At 43.8% G+C, this 20,260-nt stretch overlaps 1 protein-coding gene across 6 annotated transcripts in view; it reads right to left on the bottom strand.

Annotated features, from left to right (window-relative positions):
• The window catches only part of Susd1 (sushi domain containing 1), a 119,364-nt gene that overhangs the window by 72,058 nt on the left and 27,046 nt on the right, over nucleotides 1–20,260 (bottom strand). For all 6 annotated transcript variants that reach the window (XM_041657838.1, XM_041657839.1, XM_041657837.1 and 3 more), the window contains exons 4-5: nucleotides 19,689–19,841; nucleotides 18,913–19,092 (exon numbers count right to left, since the gene is read on the bottom strand). In XM_041657838.1, the coding sequence (XP_041513772.1) occupies nucleotides 18,913–19,092; nucleotides 19,689–19,841 (333 nt within the window). The remainder of the gene's footprint in view (nucleotides 1–18,912; nucleotides 19,093–19,688; nucleotides 19,842–20,260) is intronic.

The raw sequence follows: 20,260 nt of genomic DNA on the forward strand, positions 1-20,260 counted from the left end.
ACGCCTTTAATCCCAGCACTCGGGAGGCAGAGGCAGGCGGATCTCTGTGAGCTCGAGACCAGTCTGGTCTACAAGAGCTAGTTCCAGGACAGGCTCCAAAACCACAGAGAAACCCTGTCTCAAAAAACCAAAAAAAAAAAAAAAAAAAAAAAAAAAAAAAAGACAGTGGACTATCTGCACAGAACGTTATGGGAAAGAAAGAGCATGACATAACCAGCTTGGGCCATCCAAACCAGACCTCAGAACACAAGGCAGTCATCATCAGTCAGACACTCTCAACTTTCAAAAATGTTCTGTATATCTTTTCTGACAAAAACGCAAAAGAATCTAATAATATATTGACTTAATAAATACTTGTAAGCCCAGCGCTTAGAGGGCTGAAGTAGGGAGGCTGGACACTGAAGGACCATCCTGGGATGCAGAGTGAAACACTGTCTCCAAAACCAAACACTTGATGGATGAACAGATCACTTCTTACTCTCCTCCCCCTGTCCTCTGGCCACAGACATTGTTCATGGCCTCTGAGCTTTATTTCGTTCTCTTCTTTAAATTTCACTGATTGGGATGACTTTGGTGATGGGGTTCACCTTTCAGACCTAAGCCTACTTTGCCAACATCCTTTTGGGTCCCCCCCTCCCTGCTTTTTTAGTCATTTTAGAAAAAAAAGATACAAAGCAAGCAAATAAATATGAATCAATGTGCAATTCTGTCTTTAATACTGAATCATCAGACACCACCCAAATGTTTATCAAAAGAGAATTGGATGCTAGGTGTGGTGTTCCGCCTATAATCCCAGCACCCAAGAAGGGAAGGCAGGAAGAATAAGAATTTAAAGCTAGCCTTGGCTACAAGACGCCCAAGAAGAGCTAGAGAAAATTAGGTGAACAAGCCACAATGCTACTGAGCAAGTCATAAAAAGACTAGAAGAATCCACACACTGGTATGAAAAGATGCCCGGGGTACAAAGGCACGGTACTAAGACAGACATTGGGTTTCATCTAAATGTCCAGATGTCTCCCTTTGCATGGTTTCCCTTTGATTCCAAATAACCACACACATATGCTGAGCAATGGATTGTATAATGTGTGTTTAAAAAAATACATAGGAACTTGAATACTGCTTATTGTCTGTCAATAGAGTCTTAGAGTTCCTACCCACATCATACCTAGCATCAAAAGTAACCTAGTCTGATAAGAAAAGGACTCAGGATCGGTCTGTCTTAGGAAATGGGGATGGGGAGACAAGTGTCAGGAAACACATGGGTGAACAATGAGATTGGCAGGTACGCAGACAAGTCTCTATAGCCTGTTAAATGGGAGAGACCACTTGAAACAGCATTCTTAAATGACTAAAGGTTGAGCAACGTAAAACAATTAGTAACAGAAACATGATTCCAAAGTTTTCCGGTAAAACTTGAGCAGGGAGGCTTAGGGGCCATGTAAAGCTAACTCTGTCACCAGGGGGACTGTAGTAATAGGAGCGGCGGGGCTGAGTCCCCAGCACCCGGCTGCCCACATGGCTAGCTTAAGCTTATGCCCCGAAATAATTACACGGACACTGTATTCTTTTAAACACTGCTTGGCCCTTTAGCTCTAGCCCTTACTGGCTAATTCTGATATCCCGATCAACCCATCTCTAATAATCTGTGAGCACCAGTCTTACCGGGAAGATTCTAGCCTACGTCCATCCTGGGTGGGAGCTTCATTGCGAGTGTCTGCCCGGGAGCGGGGCATGGCGTCTCTTCTGAGGAGTCTGTTCCCGAGAGGAGAGCTGTGGAGTCTGACCTCACTTCCTCTTCCTCCCAGCATTTTGTTCTGTTTACTCCTCCCACCTATGTTTTAACCTATGAGGGCCAGCCAAGCAGTTTCTTTATTTTTTTAACCAATGACCTTCCTCCATCAGGGGACAGAGGGAAGTTCACAGGGGCAATGCTACTCTAGAAAGAACAGCAAACGTAAGGGGACTGGGAATGCAGCTCAGTGGTTAGCGCCCTCAGAAGCACGTTTGAAGTTCATCCCCATCCTCACTAAACAGAGAGTAGGGGTGCCTAGCTGCACCCCAGCATTTAGGAGACAGAAGCAGGAGGATTTGAAATTCAAGGTAAGCTTTTAATCCCAGCACCTGGGAGGCAGAGGCAGGAGGATTTCTGTGAGTGAGTTCCAGGCCAGTCAGAGAGACTGAGAAACACTGTGTTGTAGGAACTAGAATTACTTTCCTAAGAAACACTTCCTAGATCAGCGTTCTCATCTGTTGCCGTTGGAGTTATCCAAAGATCTATTATACACACAACAGCCCAGCCCACCTCAACAGTATTCTGGCTGAAAGTGAGCTTTCAGTCAACACAAACTCAAATCAGAAGCAGTTATGGGACCAGAATAAAGCGGTGACTTCATAAAGTCCCAGCTCTATCTCCTTAGGTCCATATTTGCTTACAGGGATCTGTTCCCTTTTCATACATGTTTACCAAATACAAGACCCCTTGGCCCTCATGGTGTTTTTCCAGCATCAAGCCTCTACTGGCCCCAAATATTGCTATCCATTGGTAATATTTGTGTGTACACGAGCAGTCAACCAAACAAGTAGTTAATGTTTCCTAAGGCTGCCCAGTCACTTGCATAAAAAATTTCTAGTTTAAGCTAGGATTTGCTAGAGCAAATAGAAGAGGAAATAAGAGAGAAGGGTTGGAAATTGAAACATCAATGAAGAACTGAAATTAAAAATATACTTTTATGTACCTTGAATATGGACTCCTAAAGATCTCAGTAGTGATGTTAGAAAAGGAACCCAAGCTGGGCGGTGGTGGATCACGCCTAATCCCAGCACTTGGGAGGCAGAGGCAGGTGGATCTCAGTGAGTCTGAGGCAGCCTGGTCTACAAAGAAAGCTTCAGCACATCCAGGACCATTACACCGAGAAAACCTGTTTCAAAAAAAAAAAACAAAACAAAAAGAAAAGAAAAGACAAAAAAAGAAAAGGAAAAGGAACCTAGAAATAGATACTTAACAGAGGAGCGTAGGTTCTAAGAGAGTAAGAATGTGGAAGAGACGATAACAAGATTGGTTTCCATCTCAAACATATTCAAGAGCAATGGAAAGCATAAAGATTTTAGTTGTGCTTGCAAGAAGTTTATAATTTACAGTAAAAAAAAATATTTACCAGATCGATGAGAAACCATTGGCTTGGTCTCTAGAGAGGAAAATTCAAAAGGCAGACAGTACCTAGAGTTCTGTGAGCTCCCATTACAGAGACGTTCAAGTTGCACAATCCCCTGGCAGAAGAGATTTAGAAATACTGTGTGATTTGAACAAAACACATTGTTCTAAGCACTGTTCGATAAGGATGGCATAGGGAGCATATGAAATGCATGCATGTTGACTATTAGGCCTTCGTGTGCAATGGGCCCCACGTTTGAAGACTTGCTCTCTGGTTGGGGAGATTGCAGAACCTCTTGAATGTCGGTCCACACTGGGAGACACATGCTGCTGAGCATAAGCCAAGGACACTATCCTAGCCCCTGCTTCTAGACCCTTCTATTTCCCAGTCCTCCAAGACGTAAGGTATGCCAAGAGCTCCTGGCTGTCACGTACGGAACTAGCCACGGAACAGGGCTGTTTCCCTTGAACTATGATCTACAATAAATCATTCTTCCCATTAGTTCTCTTGCCACAGCTACCAGGAGAGCAACTAACATGGAAATCAGTGCTAGGAAGTAGGTCACAGCTGTGTAAACTTGACTGTGTGGTTCACAGGCCTTGCTGGGGTGTTCTGTGTAGCAAGGGTCTGTTGAAGAAAGAAGGCATTCCAGGGTGAATGATTTTAAGTCCTTTGTGGCACCAGGAAGGTTCAGCCTCTCTGAAGGACTGAACCCCAAACAACCTTATACGGGCATATTTATCGATTGTCACACAAAATACTTCCTCATGCCAAGGTCCCTAATCTAATTTACATGTCTTATGGAAGGACAGCATCACAGGCTCTCGTGGCTCTGTCTGCTATGCATTGTGTGCAATACACAATAATACAGGAGCCTCCGGTGTGCCTGAGGCATCTTGTGACCAAAGTCATGGGACAGCTGCAATGGCCCTTCAGCAAAACAATTCTACAGATCAAGGGAAGCAAACATTGCTTTCCACAAGGAATCTTCAAGGTCAAAGTTCTTCCAGAAGATAATGATTCATTCTAATGTCTACTCCAAATTCAGCAACTCGACTTAACGCCTCCAACAGGCCTTCTGAACGATCTTGTTGGGGGAACGTTGGAGAATTTAGAGCTCTGGGTTAAAGAAGCCTTACTATACTGTCAACCTTCCTAATGCTGTGACCCTTTAATACAGTTCCTCATGTTGTGATGACCTCAATCATAAAGTTACTTTGTTGTACTTCATAACTATAGTTTTGCTACTATTATGAATTGTAATATAAATATCTGATAAGCAGAGTATCTGACATGTGACCCCTATGAGGGGTCTTTTGAATCCCCAAAAGGGTCACAACCCACAGGATGAAAACCACTGCTGCAAGCAGAGCCGAATGGGTCATTCTGGTGGAAGCTGGGAAGATCTGACCACCAAGAGAAGTGACGGTGAAGGCCAAGCTCATGAGGTTTCAGAGAACAGGGGTTCTGTTGGGATTGAGCGAGGGGCTAATTGTGCTGCACACGGTCAAAGAGTCTTGTTGGAATGCCAGAATGGTATTTGTTTTTGTTGTTGTTTTTAATATTTATTTATTATGTATACAATATTCTGTCTGCGAGTATGCCTGCAGGCCAGAAGAGGGCACCAGACCCCATTACAGATGGCTGTGAGCCACCATGTGGCTGCCGGGAATTGAACTCAGGACCTTTGGAAGAGCAGGCAATGCTCTTAACCTCTGAGCCATCTCTCCAGCCCTGGTATTTGTTTTTACTCTTTCGCTCTTTGGACTCTTTGGAGGCCCATCACCCAGCTCCCAGATAAATCACACATGGAGGCTTATTCTTACTTATTTATGCCAGGCCTTAGCTTGGCTTGTTTCTAGCCAGCTTTTCTTAACTTAAATTATCCTGTCTACCTTATACCTCTGGACTTTTACCTTTCTTACTTCTGTATATCGTACTTTCGCCACTCTTACTCCATGGGTGGCAGGGTTGGATTCTGTACATGGGGCTCCTGGGTGAGCTGTGCATGAAGCTGTGACCATCATGGTTGATGCATCAGAAATGTGGCTGTATGCCAGAACGCCTCCAGGTACCAAGTAGAGCTGGCCCAAGAGAAAGGACACTTGTACTTCAGGTACCAGAGCTGTATGGGGTGGAGCTACTCAAGGCCCTTGGAGTCCCAGATGATGGTACCACAAGCTCTGGATACTGGATACATAGCTTCGGAGGCTGGCGCTTCCTCGATGACTTTCAGCCTTGGTTTGGTCTAGCCTTTCCTTGCTATCATCAAATTCCTCCATTTGGGGATGGGAAGATTTCCTCTGATAGCCAGTGTGCACTGGAAATACATAAGTTGTGTTTTGACCTCACAGCCTGAAGTATGCCTATGGCTCACAAAAAGACTTCAGACTGGAGACTTTTGACCAGTGTTGAAACTGTTAACATGACAGGGATCCTCGGAGTTGGGCTAAATGTGTGTTTCACTCTGTGATGGCCCTGAGCCTTTTGAGGCCAGTAGTAGAGGATTATGATTTCAGTGTGACTTGTCTCTCAGAGGCTCAAGTGTTTGAAGACCTAGTTCCTAACTTGTGGTACTCCATTGGGAAGCTGTAGAAGCTTTGGGATACAGACCCTTCCTGAGTGACGTGGGCTACTGTGGGCTACTAGATCTTGAGGTTTATTTTACAGACTGGTCCTGACTCCAGCCAACCTGTTTCCTCACCTTTGCGGACACAACAAGCTACTTCATAAGTTGTCACTGCCATGAATCCAGACTCTTCGGCCACAGTGCCTCCCTCACCATGTTGGACTCTACCTCCCAAAACATGACCCAAGAGAAACCACTCATCCTTGGAATAGTCTGTGACAGGTATTTTGTTGCTCATATGATGACATACTTCCCGTCTCTACCCAGAGAGAACTCCTCTGGATCAGGAGGTCTTAGTAGAGGCCTTAGACGCCCACATTTTTACAAAACTTGGCTGATTTTGATGCACATCCCCAGCTGGAATTTGGGGTGAGATTTTTGTTTTTGCCATTTGTTGCTTTGATTTTTCTTGTGGGGCGGTTTGTTTGGTTTTGTGTGTGTTGTGTGTGTGTGCGCACGCGCATGCACATGCGCCCACGTGCATACTCATGCATGTTTTTGCAGTCTCTTCCTGTGTGGACCAGGCTGTCCTAGCTGGAGCTCACAGCAATGGGATCTGAATGAAAGGATGGTGTGAATGAATATCTTTAATCATCACATGAATTTCCAATAGGGCTCACAGACTAAAGAATTACTGCCCGTAGCAACCCTCTACGGTAAGGAGGAGCATTTTCCCACCATACAAGTGGACAACAGGCATTCAACATCACAGAAGTAAGTCCCAGAGCTCACTCAAGAGCTGCTCCATCTCTGAGATGGTCCAGTATTTTCCCCTCTACCTATCCTTGCTTTTGCAGGAGCACTTTTTCCCTCAGACCCAGAGGAATCCTTCTCTAGGACTAATCCTCCTGACTGATAGAGCTAAGGGTTCCCTCCTCTCTTGTGGTCGGTCTGTGGAGTAACTAGTTCATGCTGGTCACTTTAGTACTGAACACATGGACAAAGTTGTCGCTCTCACGGAACCTAGCGGGTCAGTAGACAAAAAAATCATCAGATGAATTCAGACTGTGGTAACAGTCAAACATTAAGTAAGAGAATGTGATGGCATTTCCAACAGAGGACCAGGAAGAGTCTCTGGACTCTCTGGAGATGGAACCTCTTCATTAGGACCCGAGGGATGATCCAGCCATGTGCAGAACTGGAGAACACCTCAATCAAATAAAATAGCCCAAGACAACAAATGCTGACTAGGATGCAGGGGGAGGAATCACTAAGTGTAGCTCACTGTTGGTGGGAGTATAGGACCGCCAACATGGCAGGACAAGGTTCCTCAGAAACTTAAAACAGAATACCATGAGATATGGCTATCCCATTCCTGGGTACATGTATTGTAAGAAGTCTAAGTCAAAATGCTACAGAGATATACACTTGTTTGTATTTATTGATAGGCTATTTATAACTATCAAATAAGGAATCAGCCTGTGTGCTATACAGACATACAAAGACACAGATTCACTCAATAGGGCACCACCCAGTCTTAAAGAACAATTAAACCTTTAGGCTCCAGGGTACTGTCTGGGACTGCAGAGCACCATGATAAGCAATGTAAGCCGTTCTCAGAAAGTACCTCATGTTTTCCTTCAGAAGTGCAGTCTGTATTTTTAATATTTGTTTATTTATTATATATACAATATTCTGCCTGCATGTATCCATGTGGGACAGAAGAGGGCACCAGATCTCATTACAGATTACAGATGGTTGTGAGCCACCATGTGGTTGCTGGGAATTGAACTCAGGACCTCTGGAAGAAAAGCCAGTGCTCTTATCCTCTGAGCCTATCTCAAAAGACAAAACAAAGCAAAACAAATCAAAGAAAGAAAGAAAGAAAGAGGAAAGAAAGGAAGAAAGGAAGAAAGGAAGGAAGGAAGGAAGGAAGAAAGAAAGAAAGAAGAAAACCACCTCCCTGGTTTGTCACGCTGGACTTGGATGGAACCATTTCTTTGCTATGTCATGCCACAGATATCCCCACAAGCTTAAAGTCATTCCTATTAACAGTCCATCCAACAAAGTACTAAATTAAATTTCTATATTAAAACCTTCTAAAGCCCGTACCATCACAAGGGAATAAACATTAGAACAGTTTATATGCAAAGGAAGAAAGATGAAGAGCACAAATTTGCATGGCACATGCATGCGGCTGCCCGTTAAAATGCATGTTTCCCTGGCTAATTACAATATTAAGTAAGGACGTCTGCACCTGTGCTAGAATACAGTAGACTCATTATGAGCATGGCCGGGAATTTTCCCTGCGTCTCCCATTGTCTACAATGTTATTTGAATAATCAGCTTCAAAATAGGTCTCCTTGGTCTCCCTGGTGGGAGGACTGTATTGTGCAGGTTCCAGAGATCACATTCATAGTAGAAAGTCACAGCTTATCTTGAGGTGTGGGTGTCTTCCTACCCATGAAAACACTCCAGGAAGAGATCTGCCTGACGAAAGCTACAGGCAATTCATGTGCGGCATTTAATCAAAACTGACCGCACCGCAATGCCCCCCCCCATTGGCTGCTGTTTATTAGAAACATTGGCACAACGGTGGGGATTGATGATGGAAGCAGCAGAGTAAGAGAAGGCTTCACCCAAGATTGTTTAGAAATCAATCGATGATAAGCTAAGAAAGTGACCAAGAGTGCCCATGGGTTGGGGCAGGTGACTTGCCAGTCCTCAGGTGAATAGATAATACAGTCAATTGATTGTACTGTTGACTCCAACTCCCCCGCAAAAAAAATTTCCCAGAAAAATAAGTGCATATAAAACCCTACAAAAGAACCAGGGGGGTGGTGGCACACGCCTTTAATCCCAGCACTCAGGAGGCAGAGACAGGCGGATCTCTGTGAGTTCGAGGCCAGCCTGGTCTACAAGAGCTAGTTCCAGGACAGTCTCCAAAGCTATAGAGAAACACTGTCTCAAACAAACAAACAAACAAACAAACAAAAAGTGTGTGTGCAAGCTAAAAAAAAATCATATTAAAGTCAATTTTTATTTTTATCCAGCAATAATTGGATCAAATCAAAAGTTCAGAAGGCACCTGGAGCGTAGTGGAACACGGGGTCTGTAAGGGTCCAAGCGATCTACGCAGACTGAGCCCAGAGTCTACACTACCCTCGTACTTGGAATCAGATAAACCAACACAAGTCCTAGGCTTTGTGGACTGAACCTACCGTCCTATATGCTGAAATACCCTGCAGGTGTGGGGTTACTACACTGTGAAGGGCATTGACCTTGTCCACCTGCAAGTGATACAGCTTGAGGAAAGAAGCTAAAATCTGTGACTGGCAACAGAGCTCCTCACGCGGACCAGCACGCTCTGAATTTGACTGAGTGTCATTAGACCCTCCCCGCAGGGCTGTTTGGGCACTACATGTGTCCGCCATGGGTTGGGGGCAGGGCTGGAATATAATGCTTCAGGCTGGGGGAAGCTGGATTTAGAAAATGCTATTGTAACTGTCAGAGGGAAACGGGAGAATTATTCTATGCCATGACGCTCTCTGTGCACAGAGGCTTATTAGCTGCCCTAATGAAGCTAATGAACTCATTAGTACTCAAAAGGCCACTTGCCCTTAAGGCAGGAGGAAGGCAAAAATTTCTTTTGGTTGTATTTTGTAATCTGAAGCCTTCTATCACTTTAGTCCTGAAGAACAATATATCTTCTCTAAATCATGTTCATAGAGAGAGCTCATTTGGAAGAAAAATATTCCATTTCACACAATGACTCGCACTGTCAATAACTAGTGTCTAGTTTGGAAACAGCTAGAACTGAAACACTTCTGAAGTTGCGGAGGAGGTGACAGGGTGGGTAAACGCGTGTTAGGAGCGAGAATGGGTGGGGGGGGTCTCTGTATGCTTGTCAAGATCTTCTATTGGTAGCGGTGTTAATCATTTGTAAGGCTTTCGGACCACCGTGTGGAGGTTTCTCTTCTCAAAGGGTAACATTAGAGCCCTTCATTTTAATGTTCCAGTTGTAAACAGACTCTCTGGGTTGACAACAAATAATTGAGAGAACATGAAGATTGAAGAATTTCACATCTAGCCAGGCATGGTGGTGCATGCCTTTAATCCCAGTACTTGAGAGGCAGAGGCAGGAGGATCTCTGTGAGTTCGAGGATACCCAGTCTACTGAGTGAGTTCTAGGACAGTCAGGGCTACCCAGTGAGCCCCTGCCCGCCCACCCCCGCCCCATTGTGGATGGATGGTGCAATGTCTGGGCTGGTGGTCCTGGGTTCTATAAGCAAACAGGCTAAGCAAGCCATGAGGAGCAAGCAGGTAAGCAGCTCTCCTCCATGGCCTCTGCGTCAGCCCCTGCTTCCAGGTTCCTGACCTGTTTGAGTTCCTGTCCTGACTTCCATCCGTGATGAACAGTGGAAGCAAAAGCCAAATAAACCCTTTCCTCCCCAGCTTGCTTTAGGTTATGGTTACATCACAGCAATAGAAATCCTAAATTAGGCTGTGCCGCCATTACGATCTCTGTCTGGCTCCTGTGGGAGACAGAGCTTTTAAATGGAACATTTGGAGTAAAGCTCTACGGCTTGCTTGATGGCAATGTGGACTGCTGTGTGCCTGGAACTGTGTGTGGCTCAGGGGCACCAAATGGCTCTGAGGCAGGAGCGGCTTGGCTCAGCTCTGCCATGCTGAACTGTGATGGTCTCAGGCAGGAACTACCGTAATTACCATAAAAACAGCGCAGTTAAGGTTTCAACTGGACAAGACACAGGCAGTACCGTATTACCTGTACATGGCCCAACTTAAGTTTTTAAGAACTGCTTAACATTTTAAGAAATGTTCCTGGATAGTAAAAAAATGTTACAGATTCACAATAAAAGAGATTCAGACATAAAAGACCACACTGTTGGATGAATGCACATAGACTTGAGAGAGAGAAGAAAAAGAATATACAAAATAAAGTTAATGGTTTAAAAAAAAAGGTAAAGTCTTTAAAGAGACAGAGTACAGATAGTTAAGAGATTAAAAGAAATAAATAAAAATAAGCCACGTAAAAATGTAAAATTCACAGAGAGTCTGGATTATGTACATTGTGTTTTCTTTAAAATTTTTGACTGTGAAGGAGCTAAGTACAGAGAGACATTTCATTCTATGGGCTGCCAAGTGGAACCAAAACGGATATCATGAGGGTATGACTTCAGAATTTGGGTCTAAGGATATGATGCTTTGGAAAGGGTCTTCTTTTGTTTTCACAGAGGACCAGACCCTGTGGATTGCATCTATCCCGATATGGTATGATAGACCACGACCTCCCGAAAAGTTCCTGTGAACACCCTCAAAAAAATTACTTCACTCAACTGGCAACTGAGATAAACCTGGCACACAGGTTACACCCTAAATGATCTGGTTAACAGCGCCCCCATTCAGCAGGAAGCAGTTTGGAGAGAAAAAACGGCGCCCATGTTCCCAAAATATTGTTTGTAAATGTTCCTTCACATTTAAAGGGGGAAATGATATAGGTATGAGTAATTTGCATTGGTGTGGATTTTACAGTCAATTTTGTTATATGTATATGTATTTCTGATCTTGATTAAGGTATTGTGATTGTGTAGTTCATTTAAAAATGTAATGTATAATTAAGAAATATAGGTTAATGGTTAATCATCAATAATAGTCAAGCTTGTAGTCATGTTAGTTAGATTTTCTAGATATATAGAGATACATTTCAGTTAGATAGACATTCTTCATATCTTTCAAAGACTGCAGAATATGGCATTTAATGTTTTAATAACTTAGGACTTTTCATGACAATGAGACATATCTGCTCCTGGTGGCACCAATCTACTTCGAGAGGAAGATGGGCATCGAAGAGGATCCTTATGGAGTTGGATAGCCATTTGGGCAAGAAACTGCTCTTGCCTGGACTGTTGCATAAAATGGACACAGAGAACCCGCAGAGAGAGGACTGCTGAACTTGCCTAAAGGTGAGACGGTCTTTTGGGGTTCATGACTCATGAAAGAGTCTGCGAGACATTCTGCAGGACACAGCAGATAGTGACTAAACTGTCTTTGAAATTTCCTGCTTCATGGAAATGTCTGCTGGATACTATGGGCCTGAAGGCTGAAGATGGATGCCCCAACCATACAAAAGAACTTTGGGTGACTGTCCAGGCAGCAAGATGTCTCTGTCATTTCTAGAGTTTTCTTATTTCTTGTTTACTTAGGTAGTATTATATCCTTCTGGAGTCTTTGATGGAGTTGAAGAATGAATAGATAGTTATAGTTTTCCTTAGTTATGATAAAAGATAAAATAGATATAAATATAGTAACTGTAATTCTTGCTTGATAACTGTTTTGCTATATGTAATTTTACTATGTTAAAGTTAAAGCCTTTCTTTTTTGTTTAAACAGAAAAAGGGGAAATGATGTGGGAGTGATTTCTTATTAATAAAGAAACTGCCTAGACCCATTTGATAGGCCAACCCTTAGGTAGGCGGAGTAAACAGAACGGAATGCTGGGAGAAAGAAGCTGATTCAGGGAGTCGCCATGATTCTCCCACTCCAGACAGATGCAGGTTAAGATCATTCCTGGTAAGCCAGCTCGTGGGCTACACAGATTAATAGAAATGGGTTAGATCAATATGTAAAAGCTAGCCAATAAGAAACTGAAACTAATGGGTCAGGCAGTGTTTAAAAGAATACAGTTTCTGTATAATTATTTCGGGTAAAGCTAGCCAGGTGGCGGGACACAGCCCGCCGCTCCGTACTACAACAGAAGGAGCCCAGTTACAGTAATCCCCTCCCCTCTGCTCACCACTGGGTTGTAATTCAAAACTGTAAGTCCTTTAACCTGCCTCTGGCAGCTTGTGTCTTCTCTGAAAAAGACGAAATAACAGGCTTATGGGCGGTTCAGGAAGGCAGTTCTCGCGTTTCCCTTGAGCTAATGAAAATGTGTGACAGGTGTTTCAATACAGTCACCTCAGTGGGAAGGGGGACACTAGGGCTGCCGTGGAAGCTCTTAGACCTCACGTTCTAGTACCATTTCGGGTCAATGGAATGGAGGACTCCATACTTCCGGCCCTACTCCAGGGGCTACAGAGACCGGAAGACCAATGTCAGCCATTTACTCCTCCTTTTCTGATAAGGGAAGCCCATCACCAATCCCAGAGCCACAGCCTGACACCCAGCTGTCCCCCTCACAAGCACCCTGCTCCATAGCAGCCAAATTCACAGTTTCAGGGTGTGTTTGGTGGAATTCCCAATTCCCGTAGTTTTAGAACCCAGCTAAAAATACAGTGTCGACAGGCACAGGGCCCAGAATTGGGAGCCAAGAGAAGGCTGAGGGGTAAAAAAGAAGGGTGCTTCTTCAAGGGGAGCAGAGGAGGCAGCAAGAAACTGGGGCCCTGTGGTGACACAGGGGTGGAGGAGGCTGTGGGCCTGCAGAGGGAAAAGGGAATGATTCTTTAACAATGCCCTGGGGGAATGGAAAAGCTCCCTCTTCTAAATTACCTTCCTTTGCTCACAGTTTAGATGGCCTCACAGAGTCCTCTATATGAGCCCCAGGTTTTGGATTTCCCCCACACACAGGGTTTCTCTGTGTAGCTCTGGCCATCCTAGAACGCCACTCTATAGACCAGCTAGCCTTGAATTTAGAGAGATTGTCCACCTCTGCTTCTTGGGTGTTGGGATTAAAGGTGTATTCCACCACTACCCAGCTAAAGCCCAGGTTTTATAGATGCAGTTTTGTTGGGGAATGTTATTTTCAGGAGTGTTACTTTTGTTTAGGCTGCATTTGATTAACTGTGAAGCTGATTCTTTGCCTGTCTAAAACACATGATGGTCTAATAAAGAGCTGATCGGCCAATAGGGAGGCAGGAGTAAGGATAGGCGGGGCTGGCAGGCAGAGAGGATAAATAGAAGGAGAAATCTGGCAGGAGAGAGAGAAGAAAGAACAAGAGAACAAGGAGAGGAGGACGCTAGGGGCCAGCCACCCAGCAATGGAGTAAGAAAGAAAGATATACATAATTAAGAAAGATAAAAGCCCAGAGGCCAAAAGTAGTCGGGATGATTTAAGCTAAGAAAAGCTGGCAAGAAACAAGCCGAGCTAAGGCCGGGAATTTATAACTAGGAATAAGCCTCCATGTGTGATTTATTTGGGAGCAGAGTGGCGGAACCCCCCAAAAGCCAAAAGAGTAAAAAAAAAAAAAATCACACAACACAATTTGCTATATTTTTTCTTCTTTGTACTTGACCTGTGTCTTAGTTAAGGTTACTTATTGCTGTGATAAAACACCATGACCAAAGCAACTTGGGGAGGAAAGGGCTGATTTGGCTTCCACATCCTTACTCTGTTCATTGTCGAACAGGGCAGGAACCTGGAGGCAGGAGCTGTTGCAGAGGCCGAGGTGGGCGCAGCTCTCTTCCTCTGGCTTATTCAGCCTGCTTTCTTTTTTTTTTTTTCTTTTTTTTTTTTTTTTGGTTTTTCGAGACAGGGTTTCTCTGTGGTTTTGGAGCCTGTCCTGGAACTAGCTCGTGTAGACCAGGCTGGTCTCGAACTCACAGAGATCCACCTGCCTCTGCCTCCCAAGTGCTGGGATTAAAGGCGTGTGCCACCACCGCCCGGCTCAGCCTGCTTTCTTACAGAACCCAGAGATGACGGATATCTGGGGCTCACCACAACTCTCAGGTCCCAATGAGAGATTCTGAATAAATAGCAAAACAAAACAAAAAAAACAAAGCGGATGGCCCCTGAGGAATGCTACCTGGGGTTGACCACCACCACCGCACACGCACCAGGCATGATGGTGCACACTTGTGATTCTTGTGACCCCGGTGCTAGGGAGGGAGAGACAGGTGATCCCTGGGGCGGGCTGGCTGGGCAGCCCAGATGAATCAATAAGGTCCAGGTGAAAGTAAGTGAGAGACTGTCAGTGGAGCAGTGGACCACATGCATCGAGTAAACACTACACAGTCCATGCTCTCCCCACCCCAAGGCTCAGAACCAGAACAGAAAGGGAGGCAGAAAGCATGGAAACTCGAGCAAAACGGTGTCTTCTGGACCCAACAGGATCTGTACACCACTGTGCGTGAAGTCACAGCAGCTGTGGCTGCCTGCGCATGACCTGCAGCAGATCAAACCAGACAACATTCTAGCACTGTGCAGGAAGAGGTCCATGGAGCTCCACCCCTGAGGCGCTGTGGACAGCTGACAGCCTCGGGAGAGGAAGAGTCGGTTCTCTGTAAGGGTGTGGCCCCAGGTGTGCTGACCACCCTGCAAGGAATGGCCCGCAGTCACGCCACCTGCATGAGCAGCACGAACTGGATTCAGGGGCTTGTTTTGAAAAAGAGGACATGGAATCAGAATGGAGTCTGGAGGGAAGGTGAGGGCCCAGGTGGAAAAGGAGTGGGGAGGTGAATATAATTAATGCATTGCATGAAATTCCCAAAGAATTAATTACAATATTATATTTTAAAAAAACAAAAACGTAGTTCTGAAGCAAGAAAACGAAAGTGAGAGCTCCTGCTTCAAAGAACAGGGTAGATAGTGTCCCGTGGAACCTTCTAGAACATTTCCCAGTCTCTGAAGACCACCGCTTAGTTTCTACTTCCAGGAGGTGAACTTTACATTGTTTTAATATTGAGTTTTATTTGTTTTGAGGCGGGGTCTCTTTACATAGCCCTGGCTGTCTGACACGTCACTATGAGACCAGGCCTCAAACTCAGAGACTCTCCTGGCTCTGCTGGATTTAAAGGCATATGTCAGCAAGCCTGGTTTAATTTTAAACTTTTTTATGTCAAGGCTCTGTGTGTATAGGTATGTAGGTGTATGGGTAGGTGTAAGTATGTGTCTGTGCGTGTATATAAGTGTGTGTATATAGGTGTATGGGTAGGTGTGTGTTGTGTATATAAGTGTGTATATATAGGTGTATGGGTAGGTGTATGCACGTGTCTGTGTGTGTGTGTATAGGTGTATGGGTAGGTGTGTGTTGTGTATGTAAGTGTGTATATATAGGTGTATGGGTAGGTGTGTGTTGTGTATGTAAGTATATATAGGTGTATGGGTAGGTGTGTGTTGTGTATGTAAGTATATATAGGTGTATGGGTAGGTGTATGTTGTGTATGTAAGTATATATAGGTGTATGGGTAAGTGTGTGCACGTGTCTGTGTGTGTGTGTGTGTGTATGTGTGCGCGTGTGTATAGGTGTGAGTCGTGACACTCATGTGGAAGTCAGAAGACTGTTTACAGGAGTAGGCTCTCTCCTTCCACCATGTGGGCCTTGGGGGTCAAGCTCAGATCGTCTGGCTCAGTGGTAAGCACTATTACCTTCTGAGCCATCTCGCTGGCCCGAGATCAACTTTTCAGATTCAACATGTAAGGAAGATCGTGGAGTGTTTGGCTTTCTGTGCCTGGTTCATTTCCTTTAACAACCTCTTCCTGTCCTATTCCTGCTGATACAAATGACAAGATTCCCACCTTCTTGTGGCTGTACAATAGTCTGATGTATATATGAATATGTAACACTGTTCCTTCACTGATGGATACCAACATTGATGACATCTTGACTCCTTGTTGGGGGCAGTGATTGTACTAGGAATGCACGTGCAGGTGTCTCTTTGATTTGCTGAGTCATGTCCTTTGGGTGCATGCCCAGCAGTGGGGTAGCTAGCCCGTGTGGTCGTTCTATTTGTAGTTTCTGAGGAACCTCCTTAGTGTTTTCTAGAATGGTTGCACTAATTGACATTCCCATCAGGAGTTCCCTGTCTTCCTCACCTCCCTGCATTCGGTATTATTTTTTTGTCTTTTAGATAATGGCCGGATAATGCGATAAGATGGCATGACTGTGCAAATCGATTTGCATTTCTCTGATGATTAGTGATATTGAATCTCTTTTTCCACAGAGCTGCATGTACTCTTTTGAGGAAGGTCTATTCAGATTGCCTATTCAGTAACTGAATTATTTTTTCTGTTTCAAGTTCCTTATATATTCTAGATACTAAGACCTTGTTGGATAAATAATTTGTAAATAGCTCATTCTGTAAGTCATCTGTAAATCCTCTCAGTCTGCAAGTTCTCTTCCCTCAGCTGACTGCCTCCTTTGTTGCTAAAGTACGTTTTATTCTAAGTGTATGATCTTAATTGATCCATTGAAAGATAATCTGAGGACTAAAATGTACCCTTAGAACTTCTTAACTCTGAGGGTGGTAATAAAGTGTCTCCATGTGTTTAAAACCCCAACAAGTAGAACAGCAGCAAGATTAGCTTAGTCCCATACTACACTACTTCTTAGTTGTGCGATGGATTTAATGAATATCGAGATGTCCCTTTGCCCATCATTGCTAAGTTAGATACTTTTCTTGTTGTGATAAAAATACCTGACAAAAGTGACCTAAAGAAAGAGAGAGTTTATTTTGTCTCATGGTTTGAAGGGATACAGTCTATTCAGCAGAAGGCAGAATAGCAGAAGGGGCCAGCTGCTCACACTGTCTCCACAGCCAGGAAGGAGAGAGGGATGGACATCTGTGCTCAGTGAGTCCTCTATGTTTAATATAACCCAGCCTACGGAATGTGTTCCCTAGAATTAAGGTGAGTCCTCTATGTTTAATATAACCCAGCCTACGGAATGTGTTCCCTAGAATTAAGGTGAGTCCTCTCACTTCAATTACCCTAACCTAGGAAATCACAGACATGCCCAGAATCTTGTCTCCTTGTGACTCTAGATCCTGACAATTGACAATTAATATCAATTATGACAATTACTCTTTTTTTGTATATCAAAAGTCCCTTCAATCTAGAAAGTAAATAAAGATCACTCGGGATCACTGCCCACAGACGTGATCCTTTGGATTGGAGCTTTTAAAACACTTCCAGGGCTAACTTGTGCCCAAAGTGACACATCCAGATGGCTTTCCAAATGGAGTCTCCCAAATCTCTAAAAATTCTATAGAGCAAGGAAGAAAAAAATGCTTTGGTATTTTGAAATTCAGAATGTCATTGGTCTAAATATAACAGAAACGGCACCCTTTGAGTATCAGTGAAGAATCCTAAGTAATAGTTAGCAAATATGATCCTCATTAAAATAATAAGAAGCCAACGCCTCAAAATAATTCATCCTAACAATACTAATCATTATCAGAATATTTATTAGTGAAACTCGCATTACAGATTAAAAGAAAATGTATGTAGTCACCTTCGGATCCATGCTTAAAAGACATAAAAATCGCTAGTGTCTGATTAAAAAATAGTAAAAGGAACATGGATGGATACTTCCTTAAGATTATATGGAAACCCAAGAACCATTAAAATGGAAATAGAAAAAGCAAAAAGAACAAAAACAATCACAGTAGTAAACAGAAAAGTGAATAACAGAGTGACTGAAAACACAGTCTCTGAAGCTGGCATCTCAGGCTCCTACTTTCAGTTCCACCCCTGGCTGTGTGGCCTTAACTTAATCTCCTGATGCCTGAAGAGCCGCAGCCTTCGCGTCTATGCACAGGGATCTTCTAAAGACTAAATGAGCCAATCTCAGGGGCTTTGTTTAGAATGTACTTGGCACATAAGTGCCATATGCAATGTATAAATAGATACACACACATCAAAAAGCTGAGATCATGGCCAGTGACGTGGCTCAGTGGGTAAAAGGCGCTTCTATTTCCAAGCCTGACAGCATTAGTTGGATCCCTGGGATGCACATGACAGAAGGAGAAACCTGATTACATCAAGTTGTCTTCTGATCTCTATGCACACACATTGTACACATACACACACATACACACGCACATGTACTTGTACACAAGCAAACATACATATGCACATATAAATAAATAAAGGTAGCTTTACATTTAAAAAAAAATGTCATGGTGTCATGTTGAAACACCAAAATCATTTCCATACAAGTCAGAATAAGATTAAAACATTCAATGTTAATCCCACTATTTAGGTTTTCATTCTGGAAACATTAGTCAAGACCGCGTAATAAAAACTAGAATTTTATAAATGCAGATGAACAAAAGGTAGGGCCGTTGTTTTCAGACAAGATACAGACCCTGGAAATACTAGAGACCCAAGTAAAGCCTGCCGGAAACAAATATGACATGTTGGATTTATCTAACACGGTTATTATCCCAAAAGGAAACTGAAAAGAAGCAACCTCAGGACACTCTATGCAGGAGGCTAAGGTTTTGAAAACTCACCTTGGCAATGTAACGTCGGAGATTCCCACGTGCCCAGGGCCGTGCAGCGTGAAACTCCATCTCCCGAGATGCTGAGAAACCCCTCTTTGCAGCTGTAACGGACCTGACCGCCCAGCGTGGAGCTGTAATTCCCTGTGATGTAGCCACCAGGGACTTCAGGAGGGGGGCCACAGTTTATTTCTAAAACACAAAAACATGTCGCCTTCTTTACAAATGCACGTTTTCAGAATCCTCCACCTCTCCACCCACACCCCGTGCCTCATACCCCCAGGCCCTATTTTAAGAGCACTGGTCCGTTTCCCTAAGGCTCTGAGCATATTTCCAGCGGTTATCCTTACTGCTCTTCCGGCCCCCCGTAATACAACAGCATCTACACAAAGCAAAAGGAATTACCTATCAGCTACGACTCATGTTCACTAATGAGATGCCTTGGCCAACGAAGTAAAAATCTGAGGCAAACTCCCTTAAATTTGGTGCACTTTCTTAATTGTCAAGGTCACCTTTGAGATGCTGGGTTCTTACCAGACCTAATAGGCAAGAGTTAATACCAAAATATTCATGAATTGCTTAAGTTTATAAACCCTTGAAGTTGACTGTTCAGTTTTTTCCCATTAACATGACTCTATCTTGATTAGGTCATTTGTTTCATTTCATAAAAAATATGTGAAGATGATATCTACTCGTGTCTCCAATGCAGATCCATAAACATTGGAACACGAGAAAATGATACCCACCAGGTCTCACCTCCCGATGCTGCCTCTCTGGCAGATGCCTACCTGTGCATGCTGTGCCGTCTATGCTTGGGTGGAAAGGCTCGGGACCGCCCTTTGCCACGTATCCTTCCATGCAGTAGCATTCAAAGCTCCCAGGAGTGTTGATACACTGACCTCCATGACGGCACAGGCCAGGAACTTCACACTCATTTACGTCTGGAGACCCATCCCAAAATAGAAAAAGAGGGGAGAAAAACAGAAAAGACTGAAGAACATTGTGGCGGTCACGTTTTCACATTGTCTAGCAACACCAATAATGCATGCGCTTGTTTGCCATCGTATTCTAATTTTATTTTGTTCCTTAAAGGTTTTTTGTGTAAATTCTTCATACCAAAGACACTGAAAGCATAGGAAATGTTAAATTATTAGATTATAAATACTTCCCAGTGTGTTGAGAATTTAAAAAAAAAAAGAGCTAGGCAGTGGTGGTACACACCTTTAATCCCAGCACTTGGGAGGCAGAGGCAGGCGGATCTCTGTGAATTTGAGGCTAGCCTGGTCTACAAAGTGAGTTCCAGGCTAGCCAAGGGTACATAATGAGATACTGTCTCAAAAATTAAAGAAAAAAATTAAAG

The sequence above is a fragment of the Microtus oregoni genome, unplaced genomic scaffold (assembly GCF_018167655.1).
Source record: "Microtus oregoni isolate MIOR12 unplaced genomic scaffold, Mior012 000008F_ref0000371, whole genome shotgun sequence".
Classification (NCBI taxonomy): domain Eukaryota; kingdom Metazoa; phylum Chordata; class Mammalia; order Rodentia; family Cricetidae; genus Microtus; species Microtus oregoni.